The following is a 27,712-nucleotide window of genomic DNA, read 5'->3' as shown; positions in this document are numbered from 1 at the left end:
AGCCATGGAACTTGTTGAGATTATCTGTAGGATGAGTAGAGTAAGAATAAAAGATTGAACCCTGAGAAATTCCTACATTCAGAGGTCAAGATGAGGAGGAACCCACAAAAGAAACAAAGAGAGTGACCAGAATGATGGAGGGAAAACATGGAAAGTGTGGTACCCAGCAAGTCAAATGAAGGGAGCTTAGATTTGGGGTTGTGTTTTGTTTTGGTTGTTTTTACAGCTGAGAGTAAACAACTGTGTTTAGTGATATTGATAGATCAAATAGGATAAGATCTGAGAAATAACCATTGGATTTAGCAATGTAGGGGTCATTAGTGACCTTGAGAAGGGCAATTTCAGTAGAATAGTGGGGTTGTTAACTTGATTGGAATAAACTGTTAAAGAACAAAAATTCAATGGAATAAATTTGAAGATCTAATTGGCTTTATGAAGTGACTCCTGAATCAGGCGGCACCCCAGTCAGCAAGTTTAGGTTGGAGGGTGGAGCAAGACGTTATTAGCAAAAGAAAAGAAAAGATTTTTCCAGGCAAGGTTACCTTCCCTTAGGGGATCTTAGACAGATTACCTCATCTTCCCTTGGGGGAGAGAGAAGCCCCATGTGACAGGCTGCCTAATTGGTGCTTAACAGAAAATTCCTGACTGGTTAAGACTACATTTCTGGGGCAGGTTAAAACTGCAAATGGCTCATTTGGTTAAGTGTCTTGACTTTTGCTCAAGTCATTATCTTAGGGTCCTGGGATTGAGCCTTGTATCTAGCTCCATGCTCAGGGTGGAGTCTGCTTGTCCATCTGCCCCTCCCCACTATTGTGCTCTCATGCTCTCTTTTTCTCTCTCTCTCAAATAAATAAATAAAATCTTTTTAAAAAAATGCAAGTAGATTATACATTAAGCTCTGGTTTGGTGACTTGACCTAAGTGAAGCCATTTTTGGGTCTATGGTTTTCTTTTTTTTTTTTTTTAAGATTTTTTTGTTTATATGAAAGAGAGAGAGCAAATGAGAGGGGGGAGGGTCAGAGGGAGAAGCAGACTCCCTGCTGAGCAGGGAGCCCAATGCGGGACTCGATCCTGGGATTCCAGGATCATGACCTGAGCTGAAGGCAGTCGCTTAACCAACTGAGCCACCCAGGTGCCCCAGGCCTATGGTTTTCTTTTAACAATTCCTCCCTTTTGCTCAGACTCTCAGCTTAACTGAGAGAGATGTGATCAGAATTTAAGGCATCAGAACCACTCTCAGCTATTGCTCTAAAATTCTTGCAGTTTGTGTTTTTCCTTTGTGTGGTATCTATAAGTCATGCTTAATCTCTGTGATAGTCACAGGTCATGGCTTCAGGTTCACATTCTTTAAGTCAGTCATTTTCTTGGCTTCTCCTCTGAGGTTCAAGTACAGGGAGATCATCTGCTTGGTAGTTAGCAGCTGCAAATACGCATTTTCAGTTTTTGAGAGGCTACAATGTGCCAGGGAGATTATAAACAATAATTCCCAATGTTCGTAGTACACTTCAAAGCCACAGTCCCCAAGATATAAATATAATTCATAAATTCATAAATATAAATCAATATTAAGTAAAAGAAAGACTGCCCTAAAGTGTCTTCTTTTTTTTTTTTACGATTTTATTTATTTATTTGAGAGAGAGAGAGAGCAGGGGAAGGAGCAGAGGGAGAGGGACAAGCAGACTCTGCAATGAGCACAGAGCCTGATGCAGGGCGCATTCTCATGACCCTGAGATCATGACCTGAGCTGAAACCAAGAATCAGATGCTCAACCAATTGAGCCACCTAGGCACCCCACCTAAAGTGAACTTTTTAAGCCAAGTGGCTCCCCCCCAATTTTATGTAATTGAGTTTTAATTTCCCCAGAAGTGTTAATCCAGGTATAGCAAATGGTGTTGGCCACAACACAGACACCTCCTTGCTCAGATGAAAGATAATTAAGGGCTATTCTATTATCAAGAACTTTGGCCATAGAGTCTAAGAATCTTTGTAGGGCCACTATTACTTCAGCAGCAGATTCTTCAATAATTAAGAGTTAAGGAGAAGTTCTTGGTCATAGGCTCATTTACATTTATCCCTAACTAGGGAAATAGGGTCCTCCTATAAGGAGTGAATCCTAAATTATGAAAGCCTCCTTGGTAGGTCCTTTCTAACTCAGCAATGTAAATTCGGGGGAGTCAACCAGAGATATCTCTTACTTTGCTTGTGAAAAATTAGGGGCACAGTTAGATTTTCTCCTAACCTGAAATAAATTCTAGATTACCCCCTCTTAGCAATGGCCTGAGAGATACAGATGAGGGCATTATCTTTCTAGGCAATGCCAAAGTAAAGGAAAAGAAAACAAGGTGAAAGAGTTTCATGTTTAGTTAAAATATTAAGTTGATCCATTGTCTCAGGCTGAATCAGTTACTTCAATGTCAGCTACTCCTCTTCCTTGTCAATTTGATTCAGAGATCTCCAGTGTCTTCTAGTTTTGCAACAGTGTCAGCAGTCAGGAAAACTTGGTAAAGTCCCTTCCAACTGAGCTCAAGAAGTGTCTTCCTCTGATGATATTTCCAGAATACCTAGTCACCAGGCTTTAGACTGTGACCAACAGGATCCTTTAAATTGGGATCCACAGAGTCTTCTATAACCTGTTGACAGGCTTGAGCATAAGATATGAGAGACGTACAGTAGTCAGTCATACCAGTATGAGACAACAAGGGATCGGCAGAAGGTTGTACACCAATAGACATTGGTCTGCTTATGACTATCTCACATGGTGTGAGGTTATACTTCCCAAAGGGGTAACTTCTAGCAGTCAGTAAGACCAAGGGCAATATCTTAGAACAGTGAAGCCCAGTAGTTTTGGCAAGTTTAGAAAGGCTCCGTTTGAGGATCCCATTAGTTCTCTCAACCTTGTCTGATGATTGAAGTGATGGGGAGAGTGATAATTCCAAAAAGTTTTCAAGGTTTTCATTAAGGCTTATAAGATTTTCCCAGGGAAGCAGAGGTATCTTGATCACTGGAGATCATGGAAGGTATATCAAGTAGAAAACACATTTTCTAACAGGTTTTTGCCACTATGAGGACATCGGTCTTGCAGTTAAGGGAAAGCTTCAATCCATCTGCAAAACACACATATAAGAATAAGAACATAGTGGTAACCCATACTAAGTGACAGTTGAATGAAGTCCAACTGCAGGTGTTCAAAGGGTCCAGAGGGAAGTGTGAAGTCTCTTGAAAAACAAAACAAAATAAAATAGTTTCTCCAGGATTATGAACATGATGAGTCAGACATTATTGGTAGACTATTTTTGCAATTTTATAAAAGTTTTCCCATCAATGTCCATTAATAATTTGAGTCATATTGAATGCACCAGAGTGGGTGAAGGAATGAAAACACCAAAAAAGTGAGGCTTGCCAGGGAGCCAGAAAGAACTGTGCAGCCATCTTGGGTTGCCCACAGCCCTAAGTGTTCTTTTAATTTACAATTATTGTTTCTTTGATTTAGAAGCAGGCTGTTGCCATGTGGCAAGGACACCAGGATGGCAAAAGCCTGGCACCAAAGGGTCATTTTCTGCAGAAGCAGAATAGACTTCATCTATATGTGACACAATCTTTACAGGTTCTGTTTCTGCTGCCTTTGCATGAAAGTCAGCTAAAGCATCTCCTTGATACTCAGGCTTAGTCCTTTTAGTACAAACCTCAATTTTGATGAGAGCAACTTCAGAAGGTAAAAGAATAATATAAAGTGATAAAGTTATATCAGGACACATATGTCTAGGAATTTCACATGATTTCTAGAACTCTTATATACCTATACAAATACAATATAAGGAAGGCATAATATTAGATATTATTTGACAATGCTTCCCATATAATTTAACATATCAAATAAGCCTGATTAGGTTAACAAATCCTTTGAAATGTTAAGGGAAACTTCTGGAAAAATTCTAGTTTCTTCTAGGACAAAAGACTTCATTTAGAATTTGATTTTGGGAAGTTTGTTAAAATCACACACAGACAAAAAATTTTAAAGTGCTTGCTTGGGTGGCTCAGTTGGTTGAGCATCTGCCTTCAGCTCAGGTCAAGATCCCAGGGTCCTGGGATCAAGTCTAGCATCAGGCTCCTTCCTCAGCTGGTAGCCTGCTTCTCCCTCTGCCTGCCCCTCCCCCTGCTTGTGAGCTCTCTCTGGCAAATAAATAAATAAAATCTTACAAAAAAAATAAAGTGCTTGCCTGAATAGTATCACAGATTATTATGAAACTTAATTATCTATTAGCAAAATTTAGCTCCTTTAATATTAAGAACACTCAGTTTTCCTAGGTAATCAAAAACCTAATAAAGACAGCAGACACAGGAAATTATTTTTATAAAACACAAAATCACTGTTTCTAGGCAGAGCACTTAAAAGGTAAAGAAACTTTCATAATCTGTTATCAAAAGCAGACCAAAAGTCCAACAACTTTGGAATGGGACTCAATCCCAGGACCCTGAGTTCTTGACTTGAGCCAAAATCAAGAGCCAGACACTTAACTGACTGAGCCACCCAGGCGCCCCCGTTTTTCCTCTTTAGACAACCAGCCTCATTTTAGGACAAAATTACTTTCTTTTCCTTCAACAAAAAATGCATCTCAATTTCTCATATCTTCTCTTATTGAAAACACATCCTACTTCTTGGTATAAGAAGATGTTGCCCTTATTATTTCTAGTAGCTTTAATCACATACATTAATTAGAATTCTTAACCCTTAGAAACCTTAATATCTAGTGAAAACTAGATGTAAGCAATTGTGAACCGTTATATCAGTGAGTAAGGGACAGGCAGGGCTAGGCAGGGAGAGACAAGTAGGGGTTTATGCGATCAAGCTTACAAAAATCCCAGAAATGCTGAGGTGTAAGGAAACCAGAGATAAGGGAACATAACCAGACCACCTCATTTGTCTTAAACATTACTGATGAGATATTCAAAGGAGAAGTAATCATGGTGCTATCAGTGGTGACATCAAGAAGATTTAGGTTCCCTCACCAGTTTTGAATAAAAGACTGACCATAAAAGCTCACTGGCAACCCATTCAACCCTTCTCACTCTAGAGGGCTTTCTTTGGGTTCTTACCTTAACTTAAACTATCACTGCACCCTTTTGTGTCCAAGAGATTCATTCTTCACCTCTGTGAGACAAGAAAACTACAACCCTGTAACACCAGCATTTTTTAGGTTGGCAAATTTACAAACACATTTCATAATTTCTAGAAGCATGTGCCTTTTCTAATGTAGCACTAACACATCCAAATATCTTTTAGTTTCTCTGTCATATGAAGCCAAAAATAGATAAACCTATTCTCAGTAATTAATGTTTCATTATTATCTTATTAGGAAATGATGCAGATATTCAATGAATTTAACTTAACTCATCACTTAGCAAAACTTTAAGGTTTCAAGTTACCAAGGTTTGGGGAAACTATTTAAAAAATTTACCTAAAATTATATCTATTCAACCTACTTGTTCTTAACAATTATGCTTAGATTATGCACAAAAACTTTATGAGACACCAAAGTCAACCATAATTCTAAATTAGTTTTGCTGACAAATTACAAATAATATTACATGAATTTAATTAGTAAATAAATTTAAGTATTAAAATAAAGGTTATTTACCAGAATTATATTCAATGTTGATAACTCTAAAGACATGCCTGTTTTAGTTAAACCAATGAACTCATTAAACTAACTTTAATTTACTGAAGATTATCCCAGATCACAAGAACTTGAAAAACATGGGGTTAGTTTCTATTATATTTCTGAGAATTTTTATGAATACTAATTTATGTAAAGTGCTTGTTTGTTTAAGCCAATTAAGCAGAGCTTTTACAAATTAATTTTGGCAATACCATCTGGAGGTAGAAAATACCACACATCTATAACATAGATATGGATACACACTAACTGTATGTTCAGATGCAACAGAGACCTTATAGCTTCTGTTTTAAAATTATTGCCATGAAATTGGTGTAAAATTCACTAGTTATAAAAGATAGATCTAGGTTTGTTCCCTTGAGGCCAGAGTTTTTACAAGTTTTACTTACAAGCCTCTTGAGATAAATAAGGGAGGTTTGGGAATAGGTAAAAAGGATCAGTGGATTCTGAATTGTTTCTGTAACCACACTGTTGGGCCTGTAAAGACTAGGTTTGTAAATAAGGAAAACTGCTTTAAATTCCTCAATTAGGTTAGTTGCTGCCAATGATATCAAAGGACTGATGCACCCATCCACCTACATTAGAATTTCTTCTTTCCTTTTGGTTACATTTAGCCTATGGGACAATGCCTAAAAAACTTCCCATCAGGCTCTGAATATCAGCTTCCACTTTGGTCAAATTTCTGATCATAGAGTTATTAATATCTTGATATCAATATCTTGACAAATATCTTGTCATATTTCAGCCTGGACAAACAATAAATATTTCTGGCAGTTTTAAACAACTTCATGGACCTATGAGGTGTCCTCAAAGAGGGTGTAAAAGATTTTATCTTCACAAGATTTAGAGTTACTCCCAAAGATAACTAAAGAAAGAACCAATAACCTGCACATCCCAGGCAGGTAAAAAGTCAAGCCAAATTCTTAGGATGCAAAAAGTAGATAAACAAAAAGGAAATAGCTATCTTGGGAGAGAAAGAATCAATAACCAATTGGTCTGGATTTGGAAAGGAGAGGGACAATGTGAAATTTTATCTTCCTTTCTTGAATGGGGTCAGGAGGCAATCTATTTACAGAAACTTTTGAGGATCCTCCCTGGGTTTAAAAAATTCTTAACTATAGCCCTTAGTTTGGTCTTTGACTAAAGAGTGAAAGATACCTGAAGAGGACTACCTGTAGCCTTGAGTGGTTTTAATTTAAAAGGCAACTGTTAATAGTTTCTTCAGAATGGGTAAAAGTCTTATAATCTTTATGTACCTTTTCTCTCTTTAATTTTTTATTAGTCTTTTGCAATGAATCTTCCACTGAAATGACTTTGAAAGTTTGAAAATTTTTGGAGACTTCTGCATGTAAATTAAAATAAGTATCCCAAGGGTGCCTGGGTGGCTTAGTCGTTAAGCGTCTGTCTTCGGCTTAGGTCATGATCCCAGGGTCCTGGGATCAAGCCCCGCATTGGGCTCCCTGCTCCACAGGAAGCCTGCTTCTCCCTCTCCAACTCCCCCTGCTTGTGTTCCCTCTCTTGCTGTGTCTCTCTCTGTCAAATAAATAAATAAAATCTTAAAAAAAAATAAGTATCCCATTCTATTTAATTTGGGAACCATTAAGTACAAGTGTTCTTAAATGATCTTATCTAATTGTAACATTCCCCTTAATAGCCATTGTAATCCCAGGTTGTTTTTAGTAAAATTGTTCCATCTTGCTAGATATCTCCAACTACCAGGACTATAGTTCTTAGACACAAAATAAGCAGGTGTGCCAGAGGCAATGTGCTCAACTCCCTAGATATAAAGAATCCTATTTCTTTTAGCTAGGCCTTTTAGCTAGGTTTCTTAGAGGCAAACTAATATCTAAAAGGGATGTGCCATGGGGATGGTATTTGTGGGGTGTTTTACAGTGTACCTCATTGCACAGCAATTTTCTTGAAGTTGGCAAGTGACCTAGTGTTAGTTTAACCCATTCCATAACCAACTTATTCTATAGTGGGAGACTTCTTGAGGTGGCAAAGCCTTTAAATGCTCAATCCATGACCACCAATATTTGCAGCTTTATTTCTGGCTTCCAAGATTCCCCATTAACAACTAGTTTTTATTTAAAACACCAAGGCCTCACACTAAATGCAGTCCAGCTCAAATCAGACCCGGTCCAATCCCAGACTCATTATGGTTCTTAAATCAGACCCAGTCTGATCCTGAACTCATTCTGGTTCTTAAGTCTAACCCAGTCCAGCTCTGGCTAGTCCAATGTGGACTAAACCAGCAAACCCCAGTAAATGGGGACTGCAGACTAGAACGAGGGAAAGGATTCTGATATGGAACTGTGACCTGAACTGAGGGCTGGCTAATGATCCGTTAGTGCTTCATTTTAGTCTAGAGTGACCTGTTAACCCTGGACAAAAAAGCCAATTAGATCAGGAGCTCAAATGCAGAGCACAGAGCTCAAACTCAGAGGAACTCACCAATGGCCTTTGAAAACAGCAAGAAAGACAGTGAATTCAAAAGGGTTAGCAGGGCACCATGCTTGTGTTTCTCATTGTCCCTCAATGTTGATGGAAATTGCTTTGGATCCCACTGCTGCCACCAAATCTGTTAAAGAACAAAAATTCAATTGAGTAAATTTGAAGATCTAATTGGTTTTAGTAAGTGATTCATGAATCAGGCAATATCCCATCTAGTAGGTAGGGGAGCTCCAAGGAGTTGTACAAAATAAAAGGTTTTCATAGGAAGGAGTGTAGTGCAAGAAGTTTATTAGCAAAAAAAGAAAAAAAGAAAGAAAGAAAGAAAGAAAGAAAAAGAAAAGAAAGAAAGAAAGAAAGAAGGAAAGAAAGAAAGAAAGAAAGAAAGAAAGAAAGAAAGAAAGAAAGAAAGAAAGAAAGAAAGGGAAAGAAAAGATTGTCCCAGGCAAGGTCACCTTCCCTTATAGGGAATGGTAGGAGGTCTTATTAGGTGGATTACCTCATCTTCCTTTGGGGGCAAGAAAGGGCCCATCTGGCAGATTACCTCATTGATACTTAAAAGAAAATTCCTGACTGACCACTTAGGATTGTATGTCTAGGGGAGGTTGAAACTATAATTAGGTTATGTATTAAGCCTTGTTTTGGTGACTTGGCCCAGTGATACCATTTTGGGCCTGCAGTTTTTGTTGTTGTTGTTGTCATTTGTTTTGTTTTTCTTTTAACAAAACTAAAGAAAATATGGGAGAAAAAAGAATGGAGACAACAAACATACACCATTATTTCTAGCAAATTTGCTATAAATAGAAAGAAATGGCCGGAGAGGGAAGTGGAAACAAAAGGTTTTCTTTTAAATTTGTATATTGGCTGATATGAAATATTGGGGTTTTGGAGCAAATGGTCAAGAATTCTTGAGATGTCTTTGGTGCAAAAAAAGATGGTTTTATTAAAACACAGGGACAGATCCATGGGCAGAAAGAGCTGCCCTGCAATTGTGAGGAGTGATTGATTTTATATACTTTCAGATTGGGAGGGTGTTAGGGATAGCCTCAGTCCCTAAGGAGTTGGAAGCAAGGTTTCCAGGATCTTGAGGGGGTATTTATTACTGTCTAGTAAAACCTTAGTCATGAGACCCTTCAGATATATATCAGTGGGCCATATGTTTGGAGGATGATTGCTAACATATATCTTGGGGCTGATATGGTTTGGAATTGTGGGGTTCAGAGCCAAAGGCCAAGAAAGAATTCTTAAGACGTCTCTGGTGCCAAAAGTGTTTTTATTATAGTAGGGCGACAGGACCCGCAGGCAGAAAGAGCTGCACTGGGGTTGTAAAAGAGAGACTGATTATGTAAGGTTTTTATCCTACGGAGAGGAGGGTGATGTTAGGGCTCCAGTAAATTGAGTCTATAGGTTTTGGAGGCTGCCTTTTTCTTGTAAATCATTAAGACAGCTGCAAACTAATGGAGGCTCAGGTCCTGCTTGTGATCTCCATCAGTTAACCATTTTTTTTTTTCCTTTCCTTAGTTCTAGGGCAGCCTGGAATGCCTGAGGAATGTCACGCATATGGGCGGGGGGCGGTGGGGGGGAGTGTTGCTGGGTGTTAGCTTGTGCTATCTATGTCCTCATTTTGCCTTTTGCTCCCTCATTATGGGGGTAGAGATAAAGAAAGTTTCCAAAGGGATTTTTATATGTTAAAGAAGACTTTTAGGGTACTGGAGGTTGGGCTATTATCAAGCTAAGGTTGCCTTTTGCCTCTAGCAAAGTATTAACATTGAGGTAGTTGATTTTCTGGAGAAAGGTCACTCTGCATGTCCCAGGTATTTGTCAGTGGGCTATTAAGTTGTGAGAAAGTTTACTTTTTTCCCTATATTTCCTTTGCCTTTGTTCTCCACATCATTTGCTTTGCTTTTTAAAAAAAAATCAAAATGATAATAGCATATATACTGAATGAGAATGATTCAGTAGAGTACACAAGAAGGCAGGGGATCTAATTCTGAAGTAAGAGGTTGCCTTAACTAAGGAGCACAAATGCAAGTATGACTGATGGGTATGGAAGTCTTCAATTTTTTTCAATGAGAATAAGAAACAAGGTTATCATTTAAGAGCAAAGGTGGAAAGAAGGTTCAAAGTTAGGGAACAAAGGAGAAAAAAATGAAGTTGAAAATTAGAGTCAGGCCAGAGAGAAAGTGAGCTAGAACAGTAAGAGAAATGGTATGTTTTGTAAACCAAGGGAAGATGACATTTCAAAAAGAATGTGGTCAAATGTCTCAAGTTCTGCTGAAAAGGTAAAATGAGAACTGAAAACGTCTATTGGATTTAGCAACTTGGTGTAACTGTTGACCCTAGCAAGAATTACTTTATGGGCTGATGGGATCAGGAGCCAGACAGAAGTACATTTTGGAGTACAAGGTAAAGAAATAAGGATAACTTATGTCTCTTGATGTAGGAAAGATGTTGAGTTTTGGAGCCAACAGCCAAGAAATAATTCTTGAGATGTCTTTGGTGCAATAAGGGGGTTTTATTAAAGCACAGAGACAAGACCTGTGGGCAGAAAGAGCTGCATTGGGGTCATGAGGAGTGGCTGATTATATACTTTCAAGTTGGGAAGTGGTTAGGGAGAGCAAGTCTCCTAGGAATTTTGAAAGCAAGGCTTCCAGGGCCTTTGAGGGGACTAGCTATTGTTAGAAAAGTTCATTTATTACTGTCTAATAAAACCTGAGTCATGAGACCCTTCATATTTTTATCTGTGGGTCATATGCTTAGGGGATGACTGCCAACAAATATCTTGGGAGGTAGAGATAAAGGAAGTTTGCAAAGGTACTCTTTTTTTTTAAATATATATATTTTTTTACTTATTTGAGAGAGAGTGACATCACGAGCAGAGGGCTGACTAGGGAGCCCAATATGGGGCTCAATCCCAGGACTCTGAGATCATGACCTGAGCTGAAGGTAGATGCTTATCCAATTAAGCCACCCAGGTACCCCGCCAAAAGTATTTTTATATGTTAAAGTAGATTTACAGTATTCTGGGGGTTGGGTTAAGATTACCTTTTGACCTTAGCAAAGTACTAACATTGAGGCAGCTGAGTTCCTAGAGGATGTCAGCCTGTTTCAAGGACTTGTTAATGGGCTGGCTATAAGTAGTAAGGGAATTTAATGTTTCTTTTGTCTTTGCTTCCCACATAATCTCTCTAGAACTTTGGCTGCAAATAATTCATAGAACTGAAAAGCAAAAAAATATACACTAACAATTCAATTAAAAATGAGCAGAAAATCTAAGTAGACATTTTTCCAAAGAAGAAATACTGATGGCTAACAGACACACAAAAAGGTGCTCAACATCACTAATCTTCAGGGAAATGCAAATCAAAACCACAATGATACATCAACTCACACCTTTTAGAATGGCTATCCTAAGAAAGAAAGAAAAGAAAAGAAAAGAAAGAAAAGAAAAGAAAAGAAAAGAAAAAAAAGAAAGAAAGAAAGAAAGAAAGAAAAAGAAAGAAAGAAGAAAGAAAAGAAAGAGAAATTGTTGGCAAGGACGTGGAGAAAAGGGAACCCCTGTGCACTGTTGGCCACTATGGGAAACAGTATGGGGGCTCCTCAAAAAATTAAAGATAGAACTACCATATGATCCAGTAATTCCACTTCTGGGTACTTAGCTGAAGAAAACTAACTCAAAAAGATACATGTATCCCCACATCTACTGCAGCATTATTTACAATAGCCAAGATATAGACTAAACAACCTATGTATTTCTGAATGAATGAATGGATAAAAAATGTATGATATATAATGAAATATTTTGAAATATTTTTCAGAAATAAAAATAAAGGAAATCATGCCATTTGTGGCAAAATGGATGGATCTCAAGGGCATTTTGCTCAGTGAAATAAGTCAAAGATAAATGCCATCTGATCTCACTTACATGGGGACTCAAAAACAAAACAAAACGAAGCTCATAGATACACAGAATAGACTGGTGGTTGCCAGAGGCAGGATGGAAGATGGAGAAACTGGTGAAGGGAGTCAAAAGATATAAACTTTGAGTAATAAAATAAATAAATCCTGGGGATGTATGTACAGCATGGTGACTATAGTTATTAGTACTGTATTACATATTTGAAAGTTGCTAAGAGTGTAGATCTCAAAAGTTCTCATCACAAGAAAAAAAATTGAAACTATGTAAGACGATGGATGTAAACTAGGCTTATAGTGGTGAACATTTTGTAATGTATACAAACATATCATTATGTTGTATACCTGAAACTAATATAATGCTCTATGTCAATTGTATCTTAAGTAAAAAAACCAAACAAACAAAACAAAAAAACAGAGGAAAAAAAAAGTAAATTCTTTTCTCAGGTTCTCCAAGGCCTTCCAGAAATACTAGAAATAGGCCCCAGGAGTTCTCCAGGCTTCATGGGAAAAAATAGGAAGTTTGGAAATTGAAAGGAATGCCCAAATAGACACATGGCTAAATGAGGTAAACTGGAGATGTAAACCAAAGACCAAAGGGGAGGGGGAAGCTACTCTTGCCTGAAAAGGTACTCAGTGATAGAGGGGGAATTGATGAATATGAGCCACTAAAAAACATTAGCAGAAGCGTCCAACAACAGATAGAACCAGAGAGAATCAGAGTGAGTTAAAGAATCAACATTTGGTCAATGAAGTAAGATACTCCTCACCTCTAACTTTCCTCCTCCTACCTTGCAATGAAGAAAATCAAAACCAAAAAGTAGTTAGAGTCACAGTTCTCAAACTGTGGCTGAGGTGTCCCAGGTGCCCCAACTACATCACAGAGGTGCTATGGAATATTTTATTTTTAACTTCTATTTATTTATTTTTAAAGTAATCCCCACACCCAACATGAGGCTTGAACTTATGACCCCAAGATCAAGACTGAGCCAGCCAGATGCCCCTGCTATGGAATAGTTTCAATATTTGAGGGAAACGGCAATACTCAAAATCTGTCAGACACTACATGAATCACCAGCCTGAAATATTTTTGAATTTAAAAATCTTTGCAAACCTGGGTTTTTTTCCTGTTGCTGTGTAAAATCAGGGTGGAACAGGAAGTGAGGAGGCACCAAGGGATGCTGCTGAAAAAAACTATTGAGACAATAAAAGCACCATGAGCTGAGAAAGTTTGGGAACCTCTGTGGTATCCCAAGAAGAGAAAATGAGAAATGTGCAACACAGAGCAGACCACACCCACTTCTACTTGAACGTGGGAGAGATGAAAGCAAATTATATCTTCCTCCTATCTCTTAGGTGAAGGCTGATATGAGAAGAGGGTAAAAAGTGAGGACTGAATATAATTTAGAGTTGACATTTTGAGTCCACTGGGACTATTAACTGAAAGTGACTAAGAAATTATGAAATCTGCCTGAGCTATTGAAGGGAAGGATAAGATATGATGATATTAGTAAAATGATATGCTGATCATTTTACTAATGGTGAAAGACATGGACAAAAGCCTACAAAGGATAGTGCTTAAAGTAGCATGCCTTCTCCAATCACAACTTATCCCTCTACCCTGTCCGTATTTTTTCCCCCAAAAGCAAATATTACTCTCCAAAGGAACTTATTTACTTATCTACATGTTATCGTCTATCTTTACTACTAGGATGTAAGTGCCAAGAGAGAAAGGATTATCTTGTTCTTCCTCTCTCCTCCATTTCCCAACATTGACATGCCCCATAGATCAATACTGGGCCCCTCTCTCCCTGCCTACACTATCTCTTATCCCTTGGTAAATATTATATGTGTTGATGCTGTATGTGTATCCTGTGTTATTTCTCTAGAATACCAAATTTACATCCAATTGCCTACTTGAAACATGGATATTGACTAGGTACCTTAAATTTAATATGTGTTCCTCCCTTTCCCACCCTTCCCTGCAGTCCCTAATCTAGCTACACTTTAGTCCCTCTTCTCATGCTCAAAAAATGGCATGATCATCATCCACCTAGATGGTGAACAGTTTGGGGCTCAAGCTGAAAACCCAGAACTATCCTTAACTACTTTTCTTCATCTACAACTCTATCAATTCTACTTCCCAAATATATTTCAGTTCCAGATTCTTCTCTCTGTATCCACTGTTGCCAAATTATTTCAAGCAATTTTTTTTTTTTTCACCTGGGCTATTGTAGTAGCCCAACTGTCTTCTGGCTTCTATTATATTTTTCACACAGCAACCAAAGAGAAATTTTCATATCCAAAATTTAATCATCACACTGAGGGAGACATTTCTGATTCACTTCTTGGGATGATCTCTGCCTTACTCCATTCAGAAACTAGACAGGATAGTGGATTAAAGTGTAATGCCCAGTTACACTAGCAGGGTGGAATCTCAGCTTTGTCATTTATTAGCTGTGTGACTTTTACTTCATTTTACATCAATGTCCTTAAAGGTAAAATGGGAAGGAGTACCTACCCCTTAGGATCGTTATTAGAATTAAATATATGAAGATCTACCGATCGATCGATTTATCTATATAATTATTTATATTCATTAGGGTATATCTCCTTAGAGGCCGCCAATTCCGTGAAATGAACACTGGCCAGAGCCTATTTGACCGCTATATGCACGATGATTCAAGAAAACAAAACACATTTAACTTTTTGCTCCTTAAACTAAGTTCTCCCACCTACGTGCACCTTACTGAGTCGAAGAATTTCCTATCTTTAGGTTTCACCATCCCAAGACTGTAAGCACACACCACTTCGCTTAATCCCACACCAAGTCCTCCTTCCCAGCCAGCCAGTCAAATGAGCTTTCGCAATAGGCCGGGTAACAGGACCCTAGTGAGCTCAGCTCCAGACCGCGCGGGCGCCACGCCCAGACTCGCTCCCGGCTCGCACAAGCGCAGCAGTGGTGTCTTCTGTCCTTGGGTTTATAGCCTTTTTCTTCACCCGGCTGAGGCCCCTTATTTCTTCTTTGACAACTTTTTAAATGCTCGCGCTTCTCCATGGAAATTTTTTGTTCTTAATACCTTCAGCAGCTGCCCGGAATTTAAAAATCACTTTGCTCTCCCACCGTTATGGAATCTAGTCGTTCAGTTTGAGGAACCGGTCTCTGGATAGGAGTCCGCCGTCCCAGGCGCAAATCTCGCGAGAAGGTGACCATCTATCGCGGTACTTCCTTGTTTCCAGAATCCTTAGCGCGAGGCGGAAAAATACTCGTTTATGTTCAGCTTCTGTAGATTAGCGCACTTTCACTGCGTGCTCGTTTTTCGCCTTCCTTGTTGCGGTTTCTCCAAGGGAAATGGCGGCCCCCGAGCAGCCACTACCGCCGATGTCAAGAGGATGCCAGAGCTCTGCCTCGCTCTCCCCGCCGCGGGGCGACCGAACCCTTCTAGTGAGGCACCTGCCAGCCGAGCTGACCACCGAAGAGAAAGAAGACTTGCTGAAATATTTCGGGGCGCAGTCGGTGCGCGTCCTGTCAGATAAGGGACGACTGGTAAGGGTGCGCCCGTCTGAAGCCGCCAGGGAAGGCCCTTGGGTAGTGACTCAGGGTGGGGGAAGCTTTGACAGAAGGAAGTAGAAGAGAGTGGGAAAATGAGCTGTGTGGTGGGGTCTTCCCTGTCTTCTCTCTTTTACGTCAAAATGTTTTGCGTACCCAGTGAAGTTTTAAATGTCTTGAGCCTGTGTTACTCACAGCGCTGTCGAAAAGAGCAGTGAAAAAAGTCAAGGCAGAAGAATGGAAAATAGCTTACATCCGTTTTTCTGACCTATCTTGAGAATCTCAGAATAAACTCCTCGGAATTTGAGAGCATTTCTTTTAGACTCAGAGTACTCTCAGATATGAAGTACAAAGGACTTGTAAAAAAATGTTGGGTTATTTATAAGCCACAGTTAAGACATTCATTAAAATAGAGGAGAAAGTACAGTAGTAACTTAAGTAAACCAGTTACAGAATTTCTACCAGAGTTTTTAGGAAAAAATTCTTAATAAAAATTTTTCTGACGGAATCCGTTGGAATAATATTTTTAAGACTATTAAAGATTTCTACACAGGAGAAAAAAGTTTCTACACAAGAATTTACCCAATTATTTCATTTGCTTTTGTACCTGAAGATGTTTTAGATGGATTTCTCTCCGTTAAAATAGTAATGGTGATATTAAGTTTCTGCAAGATGGTCTGTGATTCGGCCATATATCAGTGGTTTTAGTCTCCTCACATGATTCTAATAGGCAACCAGGGTTGAGAAGTACTGAGACGACTGACCAATTTTGATCAAAGTGTCACCTTACCGGCAAATACAAATACTCTATGTGATTAGTTTAAGTACTCTTAATTAGGTCATCTTGGATCAGATTAGACAAAATTAGAATATGTTACATAAATACTCAAGCAACTTGTAAATGCTTTAAAAAGCATTTTATTTTGGTTCATTTACTTTTTTTTCTGATAGTTTTTAAACTACTTACAGTTTATATTTTAAAATAGACTTCTCCCATTGAACCCTTATTACAAGGATAAAGCACAAAGGAACCATGCACTTGAGGAATGATTTTCTGTTGGTAAACATTTTTAAACTTTGTGTTTGGCTGTATAGAGGAAAGTTTAAGATTTTTAGATGTATTATAAACTGAAGATACTTTAAGGGTTGTCCTTTAGTAGAGTAGGGGTTTTAAACTTCTGGTCTGTTGAACTGTTTGAAAGTGTATGTAAAACATGCTGTAGATGTGTGTACACCTTTATATAAAAGGCTACATAGCTGTTATAGCTGTCATCTCAAGGAACTCTGATCCAATAAAGATTAAGAACCACAGTCCTGAAATGAATAAACAGTTAAATGATCTCGATTTTCCATCCTTTTCCATGACCTTATTAATTTGTGAAATAACTGTCAGCTGGTAAAGTCATAACTTCTTACGAAAAACTGAAAGTATTAGAAATAATTTGTACCTTAATTCTTTTTCAGAAACATACAGCTTTTGCTACTTTCCCTAATGAAAAAGCAGCTATAAAGGTATGACTTTTTTTAACTATGAAAGTTACCAGCAATTTCCTATTAACTAATCATCGTTCAAAAATGGAACATAATGTTGAACTACAGTTTTCAAAAACAAAAGCACCTGTATTTCAAGAGTTTACCCCACAGACTGCATTTGGTTTATCAGTTGGCAAATCTTCCCCAAAGTTTAGGTATTTGGGCATAAGAATAGATTAACTGGAGGGGCACCTGGGTGGCTCAGATGGTTAAGTGTCTGCCTTCAGCTCAGGTCATGATCCTGGGGTCCTGGGATCAAGCCCCACATCGGGCTCCCTGATGAGCGGGGGACCTGCTCCTCCCTCTCCTCCTGTCTGCCAGTCCCCCACTTGTACTCTCTCTCTCTCTCTCTCTAGTAAAAAATAAAAAAATCTTAAAAAAAAAAGGATAGGTTAACTGGAAAGCAAATTAAAAATGAATTGTAATTTATATGTAATTAAAAATAAATTGTAAAGAATGCAAAGACTGATAATGCTCACTGTGGTAAGACAAGATGATGTAAGTATTAAAGGGAAAATACATATATTAAAAAACAAATCCTAGAGATGCATTCACGAAGGAGGTGACCTTTGAGGTAGACCTTTAATAATTGGGTTTTGAGAAGAGAAAGGGACATGGGCCTTTCAGGTTGGGAGAACACTAAGTGAAGCTATAGGCCATAGAAAGTTGTAGGTAGAGCAAAAACTAAAGGTTAAGATGGAAGTAGGACTTGGAAAATAGGTTGAGTCTAAATTTGGGTGGGAGGGAGGGATTGAATTTTGTTCAGTAGATACTACTTCTGGCATGATACTTTTGAGGTGCGCAATAATATAGTCAGGTCTGTGAAAGATCTGGTAGTGTTCATGTAATGGATTAGATGTGAACAAGATTAGTGGTAAGAAAACCAAGTGGAAAGTCAAGACGAGAAATGTTGTAATGGCCAACGCAAGATAAAGGACCCAGATAAGTCTAGAAAAAAACAAAGGAAAAGGTAGGTATATACTCAATAAAGATTGAGTTTGTAGGTCTTATGATCCCTATAGATATAGAGGTTAAGAAAGGGAATATTTGGAGATTTTTGGACTGAGGTATTGGGTTATTACATTAGATGACATTAAGGGCAGGATTTAAAGGATGTTTGCAAAGGTAGTGAATTCCCACTGTTACCTATTAATTTGAAGAGTTGTTGAGCTACTTCTATGAAAATTTTTTTAAGATTTTTAATTTATTTGAGAGAGAGAGCATGAACAGGGGGAGGGGCAGGAGGAGGGAGAAGCAGATTCCCTGCTGGGTGAGGAACCCTATCCGGGACTTGATTCCAGTACCCTGAGATCATGACCTGAGCCGAAGTCAGGCGCTTAACCAACTGAGCCACCCAGGTGCCCTGGAAATATTTTTAATATAGTTAAAAATATGGCTCTAGAGCTGAGACAGGGTCAAAAATGGAGTTTCTTGAATCAGGTGAATGGATATGGTTGCCCAAAGGAAAGTACAAGCCAGGAAAGGAGAATGAGAGGGAGAAGTTAAAAAGGAAGTAGAACTAGAAAAGAAATTATCTTTCTTCATTGCAAAGAGAAGAAAGTTTTAAGAAGATGAGATTCTGTGATGACACAAAATGAGGAATGAATAGTCTTAATCAGTAAAGGTTTTTTTTTTTTTATTGTGAAACAATAGAAATCATCTAAATTCTCATCAATAGGAGGAAAGGATACCTTATAGTATATCGGTAGGCTAGACTGCTGTCAAAGAATAAGGTCAAATGAATATATATTAGTAAGGAATGTGGCTAGATAGAGTACATGAATAAAGTTGGCAGACATTATGTATGAGATGTTGGATTTTTGGAAATCCAGTAGTACATATGTTTATGCATAGGGAGAAAAATGTGGCAAAGCTTACACCAAATCATTAATAAATGTCTTTCTGTCAAGGTGGGATTATAGAAGACTTTCACATTATATGTATTTTTTAATGTATAGGATTTTTTTTTCTCAGAAAAGATTCTTGTAAATATTATGTAAGGTATTACAAATAAAATATGGTAATGAAACCCGCATTGTTTTATGGTCAAGATTAACCTAGAGACGAGGACGTGGAGCCAGTCAATGTCTTTGGGAAATATTTGTAGTAGAGAAGGAATGAGAAGATAATAGCATCGGTATGGCTTGTAGGCTACAGTGCACGTGACTGATAGATTTTTAAAAAAACAAGGGTAGAGAAATGTTTGAGGATAAAGTAAGTAGCTGAGCGAGGTGGGGAAATTAGTTAACATTAAAAGTGAAAAACTATATCCTTGAAGAGAATAGGTGTGATGTCCATTTTGCCAAGAAGAAAGTTGAAGCAGTTGAGCTTAGATGCCCTGTATTTCAGACAATCAAAGGTTCACTGATAATGAAGAGGTTTAGAATTGATTTAGGGGCTTGAAAATTATTGAAACATTTGAAAATGAGAGTCAAATAAGGATGCATAAAGATGGTAAGATAAAATTGTAGTCCTAATTAAGGCTTACAGGTCTATTTGTTCAAAAATATTACATGCTTACAAGGTGGTAGATGCTGCTTTAGTCTTGGGATAAATCAGTGAATAAAATATTTACAAAAAAAAAAAAATAAGGAAATAGGGCACCTGGGTGGCTCATTCGTTAAGCATCTGCCTTTGGTTCAGGTCATGATCCCAGGGTCCTGGGATCGAGCCCCGCATCGGGCTCCCTGCTCAGCGGGAAGCCTGCTTCTCCCTCTCCCACTCCCCCTGCTTGTGTTCCCTCTCTTGCTGTGTCTCTCTCTGTCAAGTAAATAAATAAAATCTTAAAAAAATAAGGAAATAAAGACTTAATGTCCTCACTTGGGGCTCATGTTCTCAAAAGGGGAGGCAGATTATAAATAATAAACTTAATATTTTAGGAAATGATAAATGCTATGGAATAAAAAGGAAAAAGCAGTATGATCAAGAGTGCAAGATGGGGATGGTTGCAGTTAAGATGATTAGGGTCATATTTGAGTAATAATTTGAAGGAGGTGAAATGAGCTAAGGGAATATCTGGGGAAAGTACATTCCAGTCAGAGTAATGGCTGGAAAAGGGCACTAGTGTAGGAGAATGCCTGTCATGTTGAAGTAAGCTAGAATGGCTGAAGCAGACAGAATGAGGGGGATGTAATTAGAATTTAAGGTCAGAGAAGTACTAGATGCCATATCATGTAGGTACTCTAAAGATCCTGGATTTTACTCCGTGTAAAATGGGGAGCTGTTGGAGTATTTTGAGCAAAGCTGTAACATACTCTAACTTACATCTTTAAAAGGATTTGTTAGGAAGAGATGGGAGGCAGGAAGAGAAGGAACAGGGAATCTGTAAAAAGGTTATGGTGGTAATTTAGCTCAAAGATGATAGCTGTTTGGACCAAGGCGGTAAGAAGTGGTTAGATTCTGGATATATTTTGAAGGTAGAAGCAAACAAAATTTCTTGATGGCTTGGATATGCAACGTGGGGAAGAAGTCTTACAGATGATTCCAATATTTTTGATATGAGTAAGTGGAAGAATGGGGTTATCATCAACTGAAATGTGAAAGGCTCCACATAGAAAACATTTGGGGGTGGGTGAGGATAGAATATCAGTGGTTCAATTTCTGAAGTGTCAATTTTGAGATATTAGACACTTGAGAGTTGTCTGGTGGTTTGGGTATGTTTTCTTGGACTTTGGAACAGGCTTGGGCTGAGGTTATAAATTGGGGAATTACTAGCATAGCGATGGGATTTAAACTTAGGATGGTGATTGGATCACTAAGATAGTAGCTCGAAAGAGGACCAATAATAGAACTCTGGAGTATGCCAGCATTTAGAGTTGAAAAGGCACAAGCCAAGAGATGAAGGAGTAGAAACCAGTGAGGAAGAAAACTACGAGAAAGTAGGATTTTTTTTTTTTAAAGTAATGATGTTTTAACATCAAGTGAAGAACATGTATCAAGGAGGGGAGTGATCAACTGTGTTAAATGCAATAAAATGAAGACTGGAAGTAGACCATTGGCTTGGCAGTACAGAATTCGTTGTCTTTGAGTTGGAGACTGGATGGGGGGAGAGGAATTGTAGGTAAAGGGCTTAGATAATTTTTTTTTTTTTATATTTTATTTATTTGAGAGCGAGAGAGAGAGAGAGAGCACATGCAGGAGAGCACAAGCAGTGGAGAGGGAGAAGCAGCTCCCATCTAGCAGGGAGCCCAATGCGTGGCTCGATCCCAGGACCCCAGGATCATGACCTGAGCCAAAGGCAACTGCTTAACAGACTTAGCCACCCAGGTGCCCTGGCTTAGATAAATACATCTTTTTTTTTTTTTTTTAAGATTTTATTTATTCATTTGAGACAAAGAGGTAGAGAGCATGAGCAGGGAGAGAGGCAGAGGGAGAGGGAGAGGCAGGCTCCCTGCTGAGCCAGGAGCCCGATGTGGGGCTCAATCCCAGGACGCTGGGATCATGACCTGGACCGAAGGCAGACGCTTAACCATCTGAGCCACCCAGGTGCCCTAGATAAATAAATCTTAAGGAGTTTTACTGCAGCTGTAATTAAAGGGAGGGAGGGGAGTAAAGTGGGATTAATAGATGAATTAAGAACAAATTAGGATGGGAGAAGTAGAAGCATATTTGTGTGCTAATATGGATGATTCAGTACAGGACAGAAAATTAGCAATGTAGTTAAGAATACTCCCCATACAGAGTAGAAGAGAGACTGTTGAGTAGATGAGAGGGTGGGATTTAGTATACAAGTCAAGTAACTGGATTTATTTTTTTATTTTTTTATTTATTTATTTTTAAAGATTTTATTTATTTGAGAGAGAGAGAGAGAATGAGAGACAGAGAGCACGAGAGGGAAGAGGGTCAGAGGGAGAAGCAGACCCCCCTGCCGAGCAGGTAGCCCGATGTGGGACTCGATCCCGGGACTCCAGGATCATGACCTGAGCCGAAGGCAGTCGCTTAACCAACTGAGCCACCCAGGCGCCCCAAGTAACTGGATTTAAATAAAAACATGGATAATTAATATAACAAAAGGTAGAATATATGGATTCATCAGCTGGTAGATAGGAGTTATGGTGGGAATTTGAAGTTCTCATTTGGTTGTTTCGGTTTTCCCAAAGTGGAAAGCAAAGTCTTAGGCTAAAAGAATGGGAAAGGAATGTTGTGAGGTTGAGGAGCAAGGAGGAAGTACAAAGTAGTGTCTTAGAGATTAGAAAAAATGAACTAAAAATGTGATAAGTGTGGCATCAAGTTTCACCCCCAGATTTTGCGGTTGTGGTCATGAGTTTAAAGTGAGTCGAGGCTGATTATGTTTGTTTTCTAACCATTCTCAGCTGCCTAGGTATAGGGAGATTTGGATTTAACGAGATTTTTGGTTTTACTAAGTGATAGGAAGCAGTCTCTTAATAAATGACAAAGACTAAGCACCCTCAGGTTGGAAATGGGTAAGAAATAGCCAGGGAAATGTTAGCAGCATTCACAAAGATCATGCATAAACAATTTGGAGATGTTCTCTAATAAACAACTTTTGATGCAATTATCAAATATTTTACTCTTGTTTTTCCAACTGAAGGCATTGACAAGACTACATCAGCTGAAACTTTTAGGTCATACTTTAGTTGTTGAATTTGCAAAAGAGCAAGATCGAGTTCATTCCCCCTGTCCCCCTTCAGACCCTGAAAAAAAGAAAAGGTATGTAGATCGTTAGGTTTTCCTAACATTTTAAAGTGTTTTTTAATCAATTATATTGCTGTTGGGTTGTTTTCAGACTAGCAAGTAAATAATTTGACATAATAAATGATACATGTCTCTTGAATCTAGTACATTACGTTTATTTTTGTTCTTATTGTGCATTAGGAATCTGAGTGTTGATTTAATATTGAGAACTAATCAGTGTGAAGTGGGAAGAGGGTGGGGTGAAAAGCATTCAGCTTTAAGTGGAGGAACATAACTAGTATAAAATCCTTGTTGTATTACAGATAGCAGGGTGTTATGGATAGGCATGGCCTTTGAAATCAGAGACTGGTATTTGGTTCCCAGCAGTAACTCTTTGTAGTTATAAAACCTTTACAGATTTGCCTTATACTAGTGGTTCTCAGAGTAGTCCCTGGGCCAGTGGCATCATCTAAGATCTTGATTGGAATACAGATTCTTGGGCCTTACCCTAATCTACTGAATTTGAAATTTGGGGGTTGGGAAGGGGAATATAAGACCCAGCAGTCTTAGTTTTAACAAACCCTCAATTTTTTACTCTATTTCTAAAAATAAGATCAACTTTGATTCTGTATTTTGTAGATCTGATGACCCTGTGGAAGATGATAAAGAAAAGAAAGAACTTGGTTGTTTAACCATAGAAAATGGAATTGCACCAAACCATGGGTTAGTGTTTTTCGTTTGTGTTTTGTTGTTTTTTGGTTTTGTTGGTGTGTGTGTGTGTGTGTGTGTGTGTTACAAGTAAGAGATTTTAAAGGATTGTGTCAAGTCAATATGTTTGTTAAACATGTTGAGCTATTAGAGTTTGTCACTGAATTGGGGTCCATTAAAATGTTAAGAGCTCTAAAATAAGCTCTGGTAAGAAATACCTTATTTTTCTTTAGTGCAATCAGAAAACAAGTTTCCTTTTTTTCTTTTTTAAAGATTTTATTTATTTGAGAGCGTACGCACGAGCATGAGCAGGGAGGAGGGGTGGGGGGGAGAGGGGTGCCGCTAAGTAGGGAGCCCAGTGGCCCAAAAGTCATTCAGAACGACCCTGAGATCATGACCTGAACCAAAGGCAGACACTTAACCAGCTGAGCCACCCAGGTACCCCAAAGCAAGTTTCTTCTTAAATGTACTTATTTGGGATTATAAGGAACAAGGTAAATCTAAAAGTACTGAATTATTTAAGCAATTATGTACTTCATCAGGTTACCTAAAAATGCATTATTGATATGAAACTTACTAAAAGATGATAAGCATTTTAAATATATTTTTTAGGCTGACATTTCCTCTGAATTCATGCCTCAAGTATATGTACCCACCACCTTCAAGCACAATCCTAGCAAACATAGTAAATGCTTTGGCAAGTGTGCCTAAGTTCTATGTACAGGTAAGTAGAATGAAACTTAACTTTCCCAAAATAAATGCTTGAATAACTTGATAAGTTATTTTCCATGCTACTTTTTATACTTTTCGTAATAGCATTAATCAGACTAATTCTAACAGGCAATGATATTACAGTTATTTAAAGGTGTCTTCTCAGTTTGGGCTGCTGTAACTAAGTACCATAGACTGGGTGGCTTATAAACAACAGAAAATTATTTCTTAATAGTGCTGGAGATTGGAACTCCGAGATTAGGGTGCCAGCAGGGTTGAGTTCTAGTAAGGGCCCTCTCCTGGGTTGCAAATGGCTATTTTCTCCTTGTATCTTCACCTAGCGAAAAAAGGAGAGAGAGCTCTCTGGGGTCCCTTTTATAAGGAACACCAATTTCATTCATGGACATCTACCCTTATGACCTAATTACTTCCCAAAGACCCTACCTCCTGATTATCATCACATTGAGGGTTAGGATTTAGTATATGTATGTGGGTGGTGGTTAAGTCCATTTCAAAACATAATGAAATATTACTACATTCAAGTAAAGGTTTTTGTAGACTATGGCTTAAACTTATTAATGTGTTTAGTATTAATACTAATAAGCATAAGATAATTTGGGAAATATAACTTATGGTAATTTTTGTTACTTGAGCATATACCTTTAATGTGGAGATTTTTTTCTTAAAGGAAAAAACATAGTGGACCCCTCAGCAAATGTTTGAAAGTATTGACAGTAGTACGATACTTTTTTTTTTTTAAGATTTTTTTAAATTTATTTATTTGAGAGAGAGAATGAGAGAGAGCACGAGAAGGGGGAGGGTCAGAGGGAGAAGCAGGCTCCCCGCTGAGCAGGGAGCCCGATGCGGGACTCGATCCCAGGACTCCAGGATCATGACCTGAGCTGAAGGCAGTTGCTTAACCAACTGAGCCACCCAGGTGCCCCAGTAGTACGATACTTTTAAGGACAAGTTATAGATGATATTTATTTTCTTTAATGTACTTTTTGTTTCATAATTCCACAGTAATTGGGGGAAAGAGAACATTTTGGTAGCACTTACATTGCAAGAACATGGTATTTTTAATAATGAGAATAATGAGTATTTGTAGAATTGACATACATTTTAGGAAGGGTAATTTCTGAGATATATCAGTGGCTGGTAATAGCCCTATTCTGGGATAAAGCAAGAAGTGGCCAGCCTTTGCACTAAATCAGGAGTGTTATTGCAAAGTTTTAAAGTACATAAAATACAAGATGTGAGTTGAATTATCATTTTACTATGTGATTTTCAATGTTTTGCTACTTTAAGGTGCTTCATCTTATGAATAAAATGAATTTGCCCACACCTTTTGGACCAATTACTGCACGACCTCCCATGGTAAGAAATATCTTAGAATTTTAAAGATTCATGGGGCACCTGGGTGGTGCAGTTGGTTGAATATCTGACACTTGGTTTCAGCTGGGGTCGTGATCTCAGGGTCATGGGATCGAGCGATTTGTTGGGCTCTGTGCTCAGTGCAGAGTCTGTTTAAGACTCCCTCTCCCTCTCTCCCCCATAAATAAATAAATAAATCTTTTTTTTTTTTAAGATTTTATTTATTTATATGTCAGAGAGATAGAGATAGATAGGGAGAGCACAAGCAGGGGGAGTGGCAGGCAGAAGGAGAAGTAGGCTTCCCACTGAGCAAGGAGCCCAATGCATGACTCGATCCCAGGACCCCGGAATCATGACCTGAGCCGAAGGTGAATGCTTAACTGACTGAACCACCAGGCGTCTCAATAAATAAATCTTTAAAAAAAAAAAAAAAGGAATTTTGAAGATTCACACCTTCTCTTCCTGAGGTGGGATTATTGAGGCTAACCTTCACAAATATTGCACCACTAACCTCTAATGTGCATTGAAATTAAGGGACAAATATAAAGTTAATACGCTAGTAAGAGTTAAGTGGAGAACTATGAATAGGAGAAAGCCAGAATGTGAAAGAGATGCTTTTGGTAATAGAGGCCCTCATTTCTGCCAGTGTTGTTCAATCCTTTGACCCAGAATGTTCTGCCATTTTATGAAATAATTGCACTCAACAAAATTATGTAAAATTTCCATTGTTTTGGTTTTATTGCATATAGAGCTTCATTTGCAGAAGAGAAGAAAGGTTGCTAATAATATTTATTCAAATCTACTGTTCAAATCTATCTGTAACTTAGTCTTATGTCTGCTATTGAATCATTCTAGTTACTATTTTGTTACAGTACTTAGTACTTGTTTCGATAATAGCAATGAGAAATTATTTTGAGTCCTAACATTTAAATCGAAAATTTGCTTTTTTGTTGTGTATTGCATATTGGCTGCTTTTCTGATGTATATACTATTAGCTTCATAATTTTCCTTTGTAATCCCAGCACTTCAATGTCTGGCACATTACAGGAATATCTTTTAAGATAAGCTAACTGCTATTAACATAAAACTCAAATTTTAGTCACTTAACCAGCATAAGTTATTTCTTGTGCATGTCAAGTGCATTCCAAAAGTAGGGCAGAATGATGTTCTGTTCTAGTCATTCAAAGACCTTACTTGTCTTCACTATGTGCATTCCCAGATCAATGAGGGCATTACCATACATCCTGCAGATTAAGAAGGAAGAGATGATTATGGGTGGATTTTTTTTATGCTAGCATTCTCTTGGCTAAAACTCAGTTACATGATTAAATCCAACTGTAAAGGAGGTTTGGAAATTTACTCCAGCTAGGTGCCAAGGAAGAAGAAACAAGTTTTGTGATCAACTAGCAGTCTTCTGTACCAGGTGTTCCCTCAATACATGTTGAATGTGTAAAAGAATATCATGAGGGAGAGAGATGAGAATAATGTACCTGAATGGAATTTTTTTTTTGTTCTATAAATATCATAGATTACCATATGATTACCGTTTTTCTCTTAATTAGTATGAAGATTATATGCCATTACATGCACCTCTTCCACCTGCATCTCCTCAGCCACCAGAGGAACCTCCTTTGCCAGATGAGGATGAAGAATTATCAAGTATAGAATCAGAATACGAAAGCAGTGATGATGAAGACCGACAAAGGTTTGTAATATCAAATAATATTTGTTAGATTTCAAGAACAGAATATGAGACAGATTCTTTTGCTCTTCTTAAATTTTACCTGTAATTCTTAATAATTTGGAGTCATAAAAATTTGTCCACAACCCCTCAAGCATATGTAATAGGTATAGGTTAAGATCTGAGACTATATATCCAGACCTAAGCAAAAGTTTTTGATTATGAGTAATTTTTTAGATCAATGTATGTATTATGAAGTGCAATTGGTCCTTGTTATTTGTGGATTATGTATTTGAGAATTTGCCCACATGCTAAAATTTATTTGTAATCCCCAAATCAATACTTAAGTGATTTCATGGTCTTTTGCCAATATGGGCATGCACAGAATGGTGAAAAATTTGAGTTGCTTGATGTGCACATTCCTAGGTGAGGTAGAACAGGGTGACATGCTGTCTTCTTACTTCATCTTCAATACTGTAAA

General features: G+C 38.1%; 1 protein-coding gene and 1 long non-coding RNA gene across 3 annotated transcripts in view; one reads left to right on the top strand and one right to left on the bottom strand.

Moving 5' to 3' along the window:
* Positions 1-1,640: 1,640 nt before the first annotated feature.
* LOC141373404 (uncharacterized) lies at positions 1,641-15,202 on the bottom strand. The gene is made up of 3 exons (XR_012379338.1): positions 15,121-15,202; positions 8,129-8,255; positions 1,641-3,103 (listed from the first exon to the last, which is right to left on the bottom strand). It is a non-coding gene; the product is annotated as an uncharacterized lncRNA (long non-coding RNA).
* Positions 14,998-27,712, top strand: part of RNPC3 (RNA binding region (RNP1, RRM) containing 3) — a 27,545-nt gene continuing 14,830 nt past the window's right edge. For both annotated transcript variants that reach the window (XM_025872313.2, XM_025872315.2), the window contains exons 1-7: positions 14,998-15,587; positions 17,055-17,102; positions 22,675-22,793; positions 23,397-23,480; positions 24,078-24,189; positions 25,485-25,553; positions 27,113-27,255. In XM_025872313.2, coding sequence (XP_025728098.1) covers positions 15,393-15,587; positions 17,055-17,102; positions 22,675-22,793; positions 23,397-23,480; positions 24,078-24,189; positions 25,485-25,553; positions 27,113-27,255 — 770 coding nt within the window. In that variant the 5' untranslated portion in view covers positions 14,998-15,392. The remainder of the gene's footprint in view (positions 15,588-17,054; positions 17,103-22,674; positions 22,794-23,396; positions 23,481-24,077; positions 24,190-25,484; positions 25,554-27,112; positions 27,256-27,712) is intronic.

This window comes from Callorhinus ursinus, unplaced genomic scaffold (assembly GCF_003265705.2).
Source record: "Callorhinus ursinus isolate GAN/ISIS: 27379988/994484 unplaced genomic scaffold, GSC_fseal_2.0 scaffold9, whole genome shotgun sequence".
NCBI classification, from domain to species: Eukaryota; Metazoa; Chordata; class Mammalia; order Carnivora; family Otariidae; genus Callorhinus; species Callorhinus ursinus.
The sequence above is the reverse complement of the archived record's forward strand: the minus strand, read 5'-3'. Positions and strand labels throughout refer to the sequence as shown.